Here is a 13,252-nt window from a genome sequence, read left to right on the forward strand (position 1 = left end):
CCACTATTTTCAAAAGTAGGGGGTCCATGGTTTGACTTTTGAAAAACCAGGGGTCTACAGTACTTAGCTAAATCAGAACCACTGATCTAATCCTTCTGACCTAATCAAATGCCAAGATCTGACACTTTAGTTCTGTGGTGTTTTGAATGGACAGGCCTCTGAGCATACTGATGTGCCCATGTTCTGGCATGCTGTTTGGTCAGCATGTCTAGACTCCAAGTATCAGGCAGTGATTTCATTTCATTTGCATTTTTATTGGCTGTTCTGGGGTATGAAGAGTTTGCTGGGAAACCACAAGCATGTGACCCATGATCAACCTCATGCTCCCATTCCAGGGGAATTCATATACTCCCTTTCAATATATAGCCCATGTTCACTACTGCAAGGAGCAAAGCTAGGCCTATAATTCACACTGGCCTGGGCAAGTGTAATCCACAAATACTTGCATAAGTACAAGCAGTATGGACAATGCTGAGACATTTTTACTACAGTAAGTCCTGCTAAATAAATATTCAAGGATATGCATTAGGGAGGAGACAGTGTTTAAATTGCTTTCTTGGGAGAAGTACTGTTTGGTGAGCCCTGGGGACCTCTATTAACACTGGCTAACCTCTATATACTTAATTTATAATGCCCATAAGCTTTTAATTCATGACAGGGAAGTGACATATTGATTTTCCAGTTACTAATTTCAAAAGCAAAGCCAGTTTGAAAGCTTCCCTATTTGCCTTTTGACAATACCTCTCCCACCTCCCTAAGAAGGTGCATGAAGGTGGTATCAGAGGTATATCCTGCTCCCTGACTCTTCCCATTCTGGTAATTGAATGTATCTTCAGAGATCTAGAATGGGAAGGCAGGGATCCACACATCAGGGAAGGATGATCCAACTGCTAGCATTGATCTCAGTGTGGGATAATTGATACGTTTGCTCTTGGGGTCAAGGAGTAATCCTGGGGTGGGAGCTGCATGGGCAAGCTGAATACATGCAGCAAAGAATTCAGAGATGCATCTGAAGATTCACTAGGAATGGAGATGGGGCGATCTCTTCCTAGTCCCTTTCAGGTAGAGGGGTTAATTTGCCCTGGCTCTAACATATACTGGGACCAGAAGTTTTCACATATGACTATATAGGATTTAAATTTAATTGAAATTCCTGCATTGCAGGGAGTTGGACTAGATGACTCTTGCAGTCCCTTCCAACTGTACAATTCTGTAATTCTGTGTCTTTGCTTTTCATTGAGACATTGCTAAACTAGTCCCAATAAAACACCTGTGGCCTGGTGCATCTTTGGCCAGGGTTCTTTTTCATCCTAGAATCACATTCTAATCAAGATCAGGAATTCTGATCCAGGGTACATTTGAGAAGGCTAAAAATTACTTAGGTTCACTGGTCACAAAGTGGTAGTGCAATGGCAAAGTCAGTAAAAAGATCAATAAAATGAAATGAAATAGTGACAGATGAAAGTGGAGATTAGAATAATCAGCTGCCAATTACTGACATCATTTTCTATGGATATCTAATCTTTATTTTAAAATGGCTAAATTCTTTGCCACAATAATTTTTTTGTGTGTGGCAGGGAGTTCCAGAGTTCAGCTTTAATTCAATAGATCTGTAAAGCTGCAATGGAAGATGCTCAATAGCTTTTGTGGAGGAAAACAGCTTTGAAGTCTAAAGAGGAGCTCAGCCTTTAAAAAACCTGCACTCAATCTTTTGGGTGTTAACTGAAAATTCGAAGGTCTGGGTTGTCTGAGCACATGAGATGAACACATCTGAAATCCTGGAAAACTGCTGTCAGTCAGTGCTGGCTTTGATGGACCAATGCCCTAATTTGATATAAGGCAGTTTGCTGGTGTGTGTCACTTTTGCATGGGTTCACAGTGAGTCTACTCCATCCTGTTCCTTCCTTAACTTGTAATTTTCTTTTTAAATCCACATGTAAATTCAGTTATTTGCATATTTTCTCTCAAAATATGCTTCTCTAAACACATTGCTTCCAAATATACCTTTTTTAAAAAAATGCACGTTGATACTTTCCCTTTAGCTGAGAACTATATCAGAACGTTTGAGAAGTACAAAAGCTGGTGGATAACTATCTGCACATTAGTCTGTGATATGTAGATCAATTCAGTTCCTATAGGAATTCAAAAATATTGAGTCGCTCAACCATTCCTACATGTACTAGAGTGGATATTGGCTACAGGCCTAAAAGAGCAGGAAAGGGATTACTGCTTCTGTTTGCCTCACTGAGTACAGGAGGGCATGAGAGTACAGTCACTGAGTCAGCTAAGCCAGGCACTATCTCTCAGATGAACCTTTTTTTTTAAAAAAAAAAGGATAAACTTTTAAGGATAAGGATAAACTGTGATATTCTCATGTGTTCCCTCTTAGGCTCTTTGAAGGTAGGGTAGGATATAAGATGTTGTGAACTGCCTTGAGATCTATGAGCCTCTTGGGCTTGCCAATTGGAAGGTCAGCGGTTCGAATCACCGCAACGGAGTGAGCTCCTGTTGCTCTGTTCCAGCTCCTGCCAACCTAGCAGTTCGAAAGCATGCCAGTGCAAGTAGATAAATAGGTACTGCTGTGGCAGGAAGGTAACTGGCGTTTCTGTGCACTCTGGTTTCTGTCACGGTGTTCCGCTGCGCCAGAGCAGTTTATTCATGCTGGCCACATGACCTGGAAAGCTGCATACAGACAAACACCGGCTCCCTCGGCCTGAAAGCGAGATGAGAGCCACAACCCAAGAGTCACCTTTGACTGGAGTTAACTGTCCAGGGGTCCTTTACCTTTACCTTATAGGGCGGTATATAAATTTAATAAATAAAAATGACAAACAAACAAATACAATATCAATTAAAAACAGCAGATAAACCACAAAAAATGGCAATGGTAAATTAATAGTAACTGTCAGCGCTGCCCAAGGTCCCAGCTCACACAAGACCAACGCTGCTTCTTCCTCAAGTAAAAAAGTCTTTATTGAAGTTCAGTTTCATTTCCAGACGCGCAGCGCGCAACGCTACGTCTATGCCTTAGACCGTAGAAGTCCCATCTGAATCTCCTCCCCCCTGACACCAGCTTAAGATTCTAGCCTTACTCCACCTCTTCCTCTGTTCCTTCTTTCTCTGGGTCCTCCTGCTAGTCGGAGTTTCAGCCCTCCTAGATTCTTCTGACGCTGAGTCCCCTGACTCTTCTCCCCCCCTCCTTCGGGCTTTAGGACCTGGCTCCCAATCCGGGTTTTCTGCTGTCCCGCGCTCCTCCACATTTGAACTTGGCGCGCGCGCGCAGCCTCCCACTTTCCTTCTGACCGTTACACTTGTGTCACTGCTCCCTCTTTCGGGGAGGCTAGCTGGACCTGGCCTTCCCTCCGTTTCCCCACTCCCCGATGGGGGCGTGGTTACCCCTGACTCATCTTCTCTCCCCGCTGGAGGAGAAGCTGGTCCTGACTCATGTGACTCTTCCCCCCCACTGTGCTCTGGTGGGGGAACTGGTCCTGATCCTCCGCTACTCCCTTGGGAGTCCCCTCTGGTTCCTTGTTTATGGAGCGTCCCCCCTGGGACTCCCCTCGCCCTTACCATAGGCGCCCCCTCCTGGGAATCTTCTGATTCGCTGGAGAAGCTCATGGAATCTCTCGGGCCACTGTCATATTCCCCTACGCTCCCCTCTGATTCCTCTCCTCCGCTCTCTATTTGCTCTCTCCCCTGCTCTTCTGCTCCTGAGCCTCTGACAGTAACGCATTCTAAAAACAAATCAAATTGAGTGATAAGGTTAACCCGTGTCATGCAATGCAAAGTTCACCACAGTTGCAGAACACAGATATGAGAAAAGTGGCGGATGCATTCAGAAAGAAACAAATTTCACAATCTTCTCAAAAGGTTTCTCAGTACTGGGCATTGGTCCACATGTAGATACCTGAACTTGGATCATATATATGGAATGGTCAATTTGTCTTAGCTATACTAAGCACTGGCATAGCATTGCATCATTTATCATTTTATGAATAATTTCACAGCAGAGTGGATTAATAATTACCTCAGCTGAGCCAAGAAGTAAAATACAAGGCTGGGTGCTGAGCATCATGTAAGCCTCAAGTTAGAGTACTATCAGCAATGGAAACTGGAGATGCAACACTAAGTCAATACTGAGAGAATGTTTAAGAAGCTCTTGGCTTCAAGATCTCAAGCACTTGCCAATATGAGAGGGAGTAAGTGCAACAGGCCAGTGAGAAAATCATTCTAAGAACTGGGAACCTGGCCGTGAGCCAATTGAAATTAATTGATTGCCTTTAATGACCTCAATGGAATTTGGATTGGCTTTGAAAGAAGGGGTAGGCAATAGTGGAAAACTTACTGACTATATGTTGCCTTGCCTTGAGTAAAACAAAGTGCATCCGTTATAATCTTGGGGAACGGCACAGTTTGGTCAGTCCAGATGATGCCATCACATCTCAAGTCCTAAGTATACTTACAGCAGAGTTTTCCCAGCCTTTTCATGTTGGTGACACACCTTTTAGACATGCATCATTTCGCAACACAGTAATTCAGTTTTACTAGCACACCAGAGGTTAAACTAACCCCTTTACAGCCCTGGGAGTGTTTGTGTGACACACTTACACACTGCCGCAACACACAGTTTGGAAAGCTCTGATTTACAGGCAGGTTTTGTGCCTAGCCCTATATTTCTTCTAGAAAAAAAAGTGCTTTTCTTCTAGAAAAAAAAGTGCTAGTACTCACCATGAAGTTGTTACAGTAAGTGCCAGACTTTTAAACAGTGCTTTTCTTCTAGAAAAAAAGGTGTACTGCATGCCCTTGAGTACCCCCAGAAAAAGAAGAAGAATTTGGATTTGATATCCCGCTTTATCACTACCCTGAGGAGTCTCAAAGCAGCTAACAATCTCCTTTTCCCTTCCTCCCCCACAACAAACACTCTGTGAGGTGAGTGGGGCTGAGAGACTTCAGAGAAGTGTGACTGGCCCAAGGTCACCCAGCAGCTGCATGTGGAGGAGCAGAGACGCAAACCCGGTTCACCAGATTACAAATCCACTGCTCTTAACCACTACACCACACTGGCTGCTGGGCTGGGGTACACTTCTGAAATGGTAAAGATTTCCCCCCCCCTCTCTTCCTGAAACCTCCCCTCAAAAGCTGTGACCAATGCCATAAGACTCCTGTTCCAGACTGGTTTGGGAGGAGTGTTTTTTAACTTCATGGCACACAGACCCTTGAACATAAACTTGTCCTCAAGTTTGCTTATTTCTTCTTTCCTCCTGATCCATTTTCTTTTTGTGTTGTGTATTTTTATATTGTAAGGCAGAAAGGAAGATTTTTTAAAAAACTTTCTGTAAACTGCTCTGGGTGGGCATGGGGGACATAAAAATTATTTAAATAAATAAAATAAAAGCAAGCCTCCCTGTAGGTTTCTATAACATCTTAGGGGCTCAAACAGGCTAGTTCTCTCAACCCTCCATCCTTGCCCTCGAAATTCTCAGTGTTTGATGGCTCAATTATTCTCACCATTCAGATTCTGGAACTCATAGCTCTTTCCTGCTCCTTCTTCCTTTTAACTTCTAAACTGATATGCTTCTGTAGAGCTACAGATGCTACTGCATTTGCATAAACCACTACTTTAACTTTTGCACAGCCCTATTTCACTTCCAAACTGATAGACAATGGGCTGTTCAAGTCTGGCATTAGAAGGAAGGTGATACTGAATAAAGAAGCTGTGTTCTGACTGACATGACCAGTAATCAACATCAGTTATTCATCCACTAATGGAAATAGGTATTAACAATAAACAGTGAGGGGTGCCTAAACACCTGTTACTATATCATTCCTGCTGCAGTTTCAAAAAAGCTGATGACTTTCTCTTGTGACTATAATATGCAGTTTTAGAAATGCAGTCAAGACTCAAGCATTCAATGTTTCCCTTCTGCTCTGTGTATGTGTATGTGGGTGTGTATTGCAGGGGAAGGGGAATACTATAAAAATAATTTATTTCAGCTTTCAATCAATTAACAGAACAAGGAAAAAAATAATTAAGAAGACTAATATTTCCTCACTTCAGCAGTGCCAGTCACTTAATTAGAAGGGTCCCATCAGACTATTAGACAAACAAAGTTTTAATAGAAGTTTTTATTAACACACACTTGTAATCTTAATCAGGCAACAAGGCCGTGAACTGTTAGGAAATGATTTATTCATTCCTTATATGGGAGTGGAGAGATCTTTAGAAAAAGAGGCCTGTGAGGTTTGAAAGGCCTTAAACAAATAGTTTAGCCGCACTTTAGCTCAGTTTTAAAATCTTCAAAATGGCAATGTGTGTGCATTAATGGGGCAATATTCATTTATGTACATGCTAATGCAACAAATGGCCTTATGTTAGGGTTTAAACTTTATTTAAACTTCTAAACCAAATGTTTTCTGCTGGATGAAATGATTAATATATTAGAAGGCACAAGAAGAAGAAAAATCTGTTAGCCTAAGACGAAACTAAAGGGTTCTCATTGTTCAGGTGGATACAAAAGCAGGGAGCAGATATTCTCTGCCATTTGAACAAATGTGTACTGTACAACATAAAAGGCTAAGACATAAATTTAGAGAAATATGTGATGCCTTCACACACGTAGGTCAAACTTTTTCCTCAAGCAGATAATTAGAGGCTTGGGGTGAGTAAATCTTATTAGCCTTTTTCCACCTCATCTGTTCCCACAAGAGGCTGGCAATAGATTCATCCTCCTTCATCTTCCAAAAGGAATGCTGAATATAGCCTTTCCGGAAGCCACAAGGACTGCAAGAATGCCTATGCAGGACCCATATTACTCTGAAAGAAACCATTATAATAAAGTCCATACTGACTCCATAGTGAAGTCAGACGCCAAACATCAGTTAAAAGATGGCGCCAGTGACTCACATGCCCTTTTGCAGTTGGCTACCAGGCTGGTGTTTTCAACAAACCAGTGATGGCAAGTTTTGCAGTAATTACATCATCATAATACCATTTGAAGTGTCTGCAATTTCTCCTGCTTTGTCCATTACAATTATGTCAGTGCAGGAACCAAGGATGCTGCCTTGTACAGAGTCAGGCAACTGGTGCATCTGCTCTGTGTTGTCTACACTGATTGGGATTTCTCTCCCAGTTCCACCAGGAGTTGCCAGGGATTGAACCTAAGACTTTCTATGTGCAAAGCAGATGCTCAGCCACTGAGCTATGGCCCTTCCTTTAAACACAGACAAGTGGTACCCGACCCACAAACAGACCTAGCTATATTGCCATTTGAATAGGCTGTTCATTAGGGTTGCCTGTCCTAACACAAGATATATATGTTTGAATTTTTATTGATTTAAAATGCTTTCATACCACCCTTTGCAAACATCTTAAGGTAGTTTCCAACATTCGGTATTTTAGTTTTTTTATGAATATACTGTAATGCCTTCAATATGGTACTTTGAGAGTCCCTTTCCCTAAGGATCTTACAGTCTAATAATAGAGATTTTAAAAGTAACAAAGGAAGGGGAGGGAATCGGAGGTAGGATATGGGATTGTTTCAGCTACATATACTTAAGTAGTAGCTAGGGACGAAAAGGTTGTTCTCTCTATATATATTTATCCCACCTTTCCAGCTAACAACAAGCTTCCAAAACGGCTCACTATCAACAAAAAATAATACATAGTAAGATTCTTTTTAAGGCAGTGAAGACTAATGAAAATTCTGAAGGGAACAATTATGTGAAATGTCCATTTCCAGTATTGCCATATGGGAAGCCAGGAAACTTCACAGAACAGTGAGCCAGAAAGACATTGGTTTAGAACACACCTTTCCCACTGCTGATTGCTGGTAGCCCAAACGTCTTCTCAGAATCAGTCTAATGGTACAATTCAGATTCACAATTCACAATTTAGTGGCAAAAGCAGAAAACCACTGTGTCGGTTTATACTTTGGCTATGTTATGTTTTTCCACACTATAATTCCTGGGGATCTTGCCATGGCCTAATTTGATATAAACAGTCAAAAGTGCCCCCCCCCCATTTTTTATTTTGATACCTAGTATTCCTTCTACAAAGTGCTAATATTGTATTGCAGTAGTAATTCTCCCAAGAAGAAACTGCAGTGAAATTAAATCACCGTATAAATCAGCAAAGGGGAACCTGTGACCCTCCAGATGCTGTTGGACTCCCAACTCCCAGCCAGCATGATGAGTGGTCAGGTACGATGGGACCGTTATGAGTGTCTTACTCTCGTGTAGGACCCAGGCAGAGACACATGCACGGCTGGCATGTTCTCTCCCTCCTGGTTGATCGTTTGGGAGCTTCAAAAGCTTTCCTCTGCCCGAGCATCACAGCGACTGATGCCAAAAGGCATTAGTGCACTCAGGGATCTGCAAAATATTTGCATTTTGTGTAACAGAACTCAGTAGCTCAGCATTTGGCTAATCTATGTTTATTTACATATAATACACTTGGAACATTCTGGCTTAGCTCCTTCTCATCAGACAGCAAAGAGAAAAAGAACAAAGGACAATAGTCCCACTTCACGGAACACAGTAACATCAAAACATCCTGTCTCCACCACTTCCCACACTGTGGAATGAAAACATACACCATCATGTGATAGACAACAATCCCATGACTGAAGACATGGAGAATGAATCTCCAACAGGGACTTGTAGACCAGCAAGATATAAAAGGTCAGAAATTGCCCATCCTAATCTAAAGCAAAACAAGGAAGGATGTATTCAGTAACACAGCAGGTCAGAGTGTGTGTTTTGCTAACATTACCCTTTTTCTCAATGCATACAAATCTAGGTTGGGCACTGATGGATGATTGTTAGTATATGATGATAAGGTTAATCTTCTCACAATGGGGCTCCCATTTTTGGAACTGGTTTGGGGTTATGGAAGAAATGGTACAAAATGACTCATCATGGAATTGTACAGTTAGAAGGTACATCTAGTTCAACCCCCTACAATGCAGGAATAACATATGACCAGTTTCACCCATATAAACCTCCCTGTGCCTAAAGAACTGCAACTGAACCCTTGCTCATTTATCTATTTGCCAGCTGAAATCAGTAGTGCTCAGAGTAGGGCATTTTGTGGGATATCTTTTTGAAAGATGATTTCCAGGTAGAGTCACTACTTGTCTTTTGCTGGATGGTTAAGACTCTTCTATTTGTCAAGGCATTTTTAACACACTACTTCGGTCACTAACTCATTTGAAGCAGCTATTTTCATGCTACTATTTTTGTGTATTTTTAAAAAAGTTTTTAAAACATATTAAACTTATTGTTTATCATTAGGGCTATGTGTTACTTTAAACTGTTAATGTTGTAATGCATAATTTCTGTATGTTACCATGCCAAAAATCTGTTGCTAATAAATTCTACAAACAAACAAATAAAATGGCAGTTTTTCATTTGAGTGATTAACAAGGTTATCAAATGAATGCACTAAGGTGTGAGCTCATCTTTAAGTTAACAGAACACTGGATGATCACCTGAAATCATTTATGATGTGGCATTATTTCAGGAAACACCATCTTTGAAAACTTATCTAGGTGGTCATTTATTTTAACATCGGATCATTTCCAAATTACTGGGAATGTAAGATGGATGTACTTACAGTGCCGCCCTCTGGGAACAAAGGAAGGGTAGGAATCTCTCATGACCCAGGACAAATTCCAAGCAGTAAAATCCAAAGAACGTGGAGGAATATTTGTTGGAGATTCTGGAATGTTGACACCTACCAATAAAAGAAAGAGATCATGATGCAAAAAAATTTGCTATGTTAATATAAGAATAGCACATGCCAACCAGGAAAATAACAACATTCTGTTTAGTACATCTATTTAAAATTATCCTTGCAAGTGAGCATGAATAGCAATTAACCAACATTACCCAATAGTAGCAGTTCAGAGAAACTGATATGCAACTGTGAGCTACACATTCAGTGCCACATGCAAGACCAAATTACTGCTGATCACCTGTGGGGAGAGGGGTGAGCAGTGCTGTCAAAACGGACAGCAATGCCCCAACTGTTCAGCAGTGCACATAAAAGCAATGACACCCCAGGCACACTGGGCAGTAGTTGCCAGCTTCCTCCCATACGAAACCTTCCCAGAAGTGAATTGGGGGAAAGTCATGCTTGTTGGAACAGAGCAATTACAATTGTTTGAAACCTGGTCAGCTTGGTAAATAGAAGTTTAATTAGCAGCACAAACTTTTCACGAATCTTGAATGTGAAATGGAAACCATATCTAACCAGAGAAAATGCCAACTTATGATTCTGTACTCGCAATTGCTATTGGGAGTTAAAATTAGAGCTGAGTCAAAGTGAAGTGGGCATGTTTTTCATGATGACTCTCATCCATGCCTATGGTGTTGTGAAATTGTTTTCAAAATTCTTTAGTTGGGTGCTCTCATCTCCACATCCTAGGGAAGGGTTTGCTGTAAGGGCTTTATTCTCTATCCTGCTATGAAGGCTATCATGATAGAACAGACATGCAATCCAAGCGTATGGCTCTCAATATGATAAAGGCTGAAACATACATGAGTGCTGATGTACAGGCATCTGTTCATGGTAGGAAAGTGAATCACAGCAATCAAGACAAGTCGCATAACACACACACACCTGCACAGATGTTTAGTGGCAAATATAATTCCCACTGTTAACCACTGACTTGAACTTATAGGTAAAATACTGGAAGCCCAGATTTGCAAAATATAATTGCCAGATTATGAAATAATATTCCTCTGTTCCATTGCCATCCACAGCCAGGACTGTAAAGTTAAAAGTAATATTTACTTTTTTTCTTTACATGGGGAAGGAAAACTAACTCCAGCACAGAACTGCAGGCAATATCATCTGGCTGAAGTAGCAGATTCTTGGCATGAGGTCTGACCTCGGAGCATTTCTCACTTGTTACTTTATTTTTAGCCTCTGGAGAGTTGGCTCATAGAGCAGGTACCTTCACACCCTGCTGAATTTCAGTGTCACAAATTAGAATGTTCGGTATAAGCCTTTGGGGATTATCATGTCCCAATGACCCCACATCAGCTGCAATGGTATATTTTCATCTCTATCCACTCCAAACACCTGCCAGGCCAGCATGATTCTGAAAGTGTGAGATTAGCACTTCTGCTGCTCTGATCAGGGAAACAGGTAAACTCAACAGAAAACAGGGGCACAGAACGCAGGCCATGTCATGGAGGCCTTTTACTCTTAGCTCCTACATTTTAATAGCTTGTGTTTGACAGCTTAATTTTTTCTTTTCATGTGTAAGTAGGAAATTGAAACTGGTAGAAAACCAGCCTGATTGCAGCAGAAGGCTAGTCCTCACATTCTCACATAACTCCTATTGGCTTCATGAGGAAAATTGCAGCAGTCTGCCATCAGAACAATTCAACATAAAATTGTATTTTGGTCTTTCACTTCTAATCTCTTGTGTCTCCTGCTAAGCTGTTCTCTGTGCTTGGAATGACCCCTATTGAAACTGCTCTGCCTTAATATTGGTTCAGTCAGCCACCAATCTACACATACGCCCCTTACCTGCCAGAAAACCAGGTATATATATACACACAATGCCATGCACAGCAATGCCAGCCAACCGCACGGCAAACCCAAAACTCCCACACCCCACCTCACTCCCAGTGCTAAACCTTGCTGATATATTCTGCCTAGAAAGCAGGCAAGGTGTCATAACACAGAGAGGTACAGTGATAGCATGGACTCAGAAGCCCAACCAGCAGCAATTCTTCCCCAAACACCCATGGCCTGTGTTATCATTAAGCCAACTAGACAGCCACCTAGAACAGACCTCAGAGGGGTGCAGCATAGGGGCATAGTTTCATATAGATTAGTTTTTGTTATATCTTATAACTTTCTGATAATGTGGTTGTGAGTTTATGGGCAGGGTTAGGCTGTATGATGTCTGAGCCCCCTCTAATTCATTGATCCAGGAAAGGTTAAAATATTATATTAAAACCTTATCCTACTGTTCAAGTAGCCAGGAAAGAGCCATAATGGCCCCTAAGCATGAAAAAAAAATGTGCAGAAGTTGTTTGCAATGAGGAATGGCAACTGTCACAGCAAATAACAAACTTCATGAAGATTATGTGACAACATTACTCCCAGATATTCCAGGGCTTCATTGCAATAGTCCCACAAGACTGAAAGAAAATGCCTCTGAGTGCTCCCAAAATAATCCAATGAAAAGTTATTTTTCTGGATATTCTGCGGTTGGAAAAATGCTTTCCTTCCCCCCCCCTTCATTGTGTATCCTCTGGAGATGCAGGACTCAAAGTCAAAATATACTGAGGAACTTTAACTCTGGTTGGAACATGCAACTACCCTTCCTGGCTCCCTGGTTAAAGGTACTTTATCACTTTTCTGCAGCCATACTAACCTTTTAAATAAATGAATGAATTACAACGGAAGGCTGACGGCTCAAATTTTAGTAGCCGGGAGTTTGGCAGGGCACATTAAACCATGAAGAGAAGGCATGCTGAACCTCTCCAAGCTTTTTCATTTAAATTCTGCTATAATAACTATGGCCATTTTTGACATTCCTGCCTAAAGGACAACTTAGAGCCAAATACTGCTCTCAGATACTCAGAGACTGGACTTGAGAGAAACCTTTCAATGGTATGCTTATATGATGCAACATATAAGCAAGGGATGTCTAAACAACAAGAGGTGTGTAATTCAGGATTGCCTGCAGAATTATGTATGTCCTTTAGCTGCTACGCCACCATCCAACTGCAGCTCCTTTTCTCCTTCCCCTCATCACAGCCCACTTCATTTGTCCCCTTCCAAATGAACTTCAATGCCAGAGTGGCTAAATTGAGTATGAAAAAGTCACTGCTTTGTTTTTTCAGAGTTCTTCATGCTAAGAAATGGGAGGTCCTTATAACATCTCTGGTCAGTTTTGGGCACTAGGCCAGGTCAAGGAGCTTTGACAAGTCCCAACCCCTGCTGCTGACCACAAGACAATTAATTCAGGTCAGAGTTTCCCAAACTTTCTGAAGTTTGGGGAAAATTTTCACTCTTCTGGCTCAAAAGGTTTAGTGTAAAGAGTAAATGAAACCTACCCATGTTTCTGGAAGAGTTCTGAGCATTAGCTTCATGGGAAGCTAATCGTGCTGTAACCTTGCACTGAAAGTCTTTATGTTACCTCATCACATCTAATGCAAAGATGTGGTAGAGCTGCATAGCCCCAGCAGGGAATGATGGGGACAGAAGCAAAGCCTGAGCACAAAACTG

The 13,252-nt window shown here is 41.6% G+C and overlaps 1 protein-coding gene across 1 annotated transcript in view; it reads right to left on the minus strand.

The window, feature by feature from the left end:
- ALK (ALK receptor tyrosine kinase) overlaps nucleotides 1–13,252 on the minus strand; it is a 579,386-nt gene that overhangs the window by 403,846 nt on the left and 162,288 nt on the right. The window contains exon 2 of the mRNA XM_053382982.1: nucleotides 9,614–9,733. Within this exon, the coding sequence (XP_053238957.1) occupies nucleotides 9,614–9,733 (120 nt within the window). The remainder of the gene's footprint in view (nucleotides 1–9,613; nucleotides 9,734–13,252) is intronic.

Source organism: Podarcis raffonei, chromosome 3, assembly GCF_027172205.1.
Source record: "Podarcis raffonei isolate rPodRaf1 chromosome 3, rPodRaf1.pri, whole genome shotgun sequence".
Classification (NCBI taxonomy): domain Eukaryota; kingdom Metazoa; phylum Chordata; class Lepidosauria; order Squamata; family Lacertidae; genus Podarcis; species Podarcis raffonei.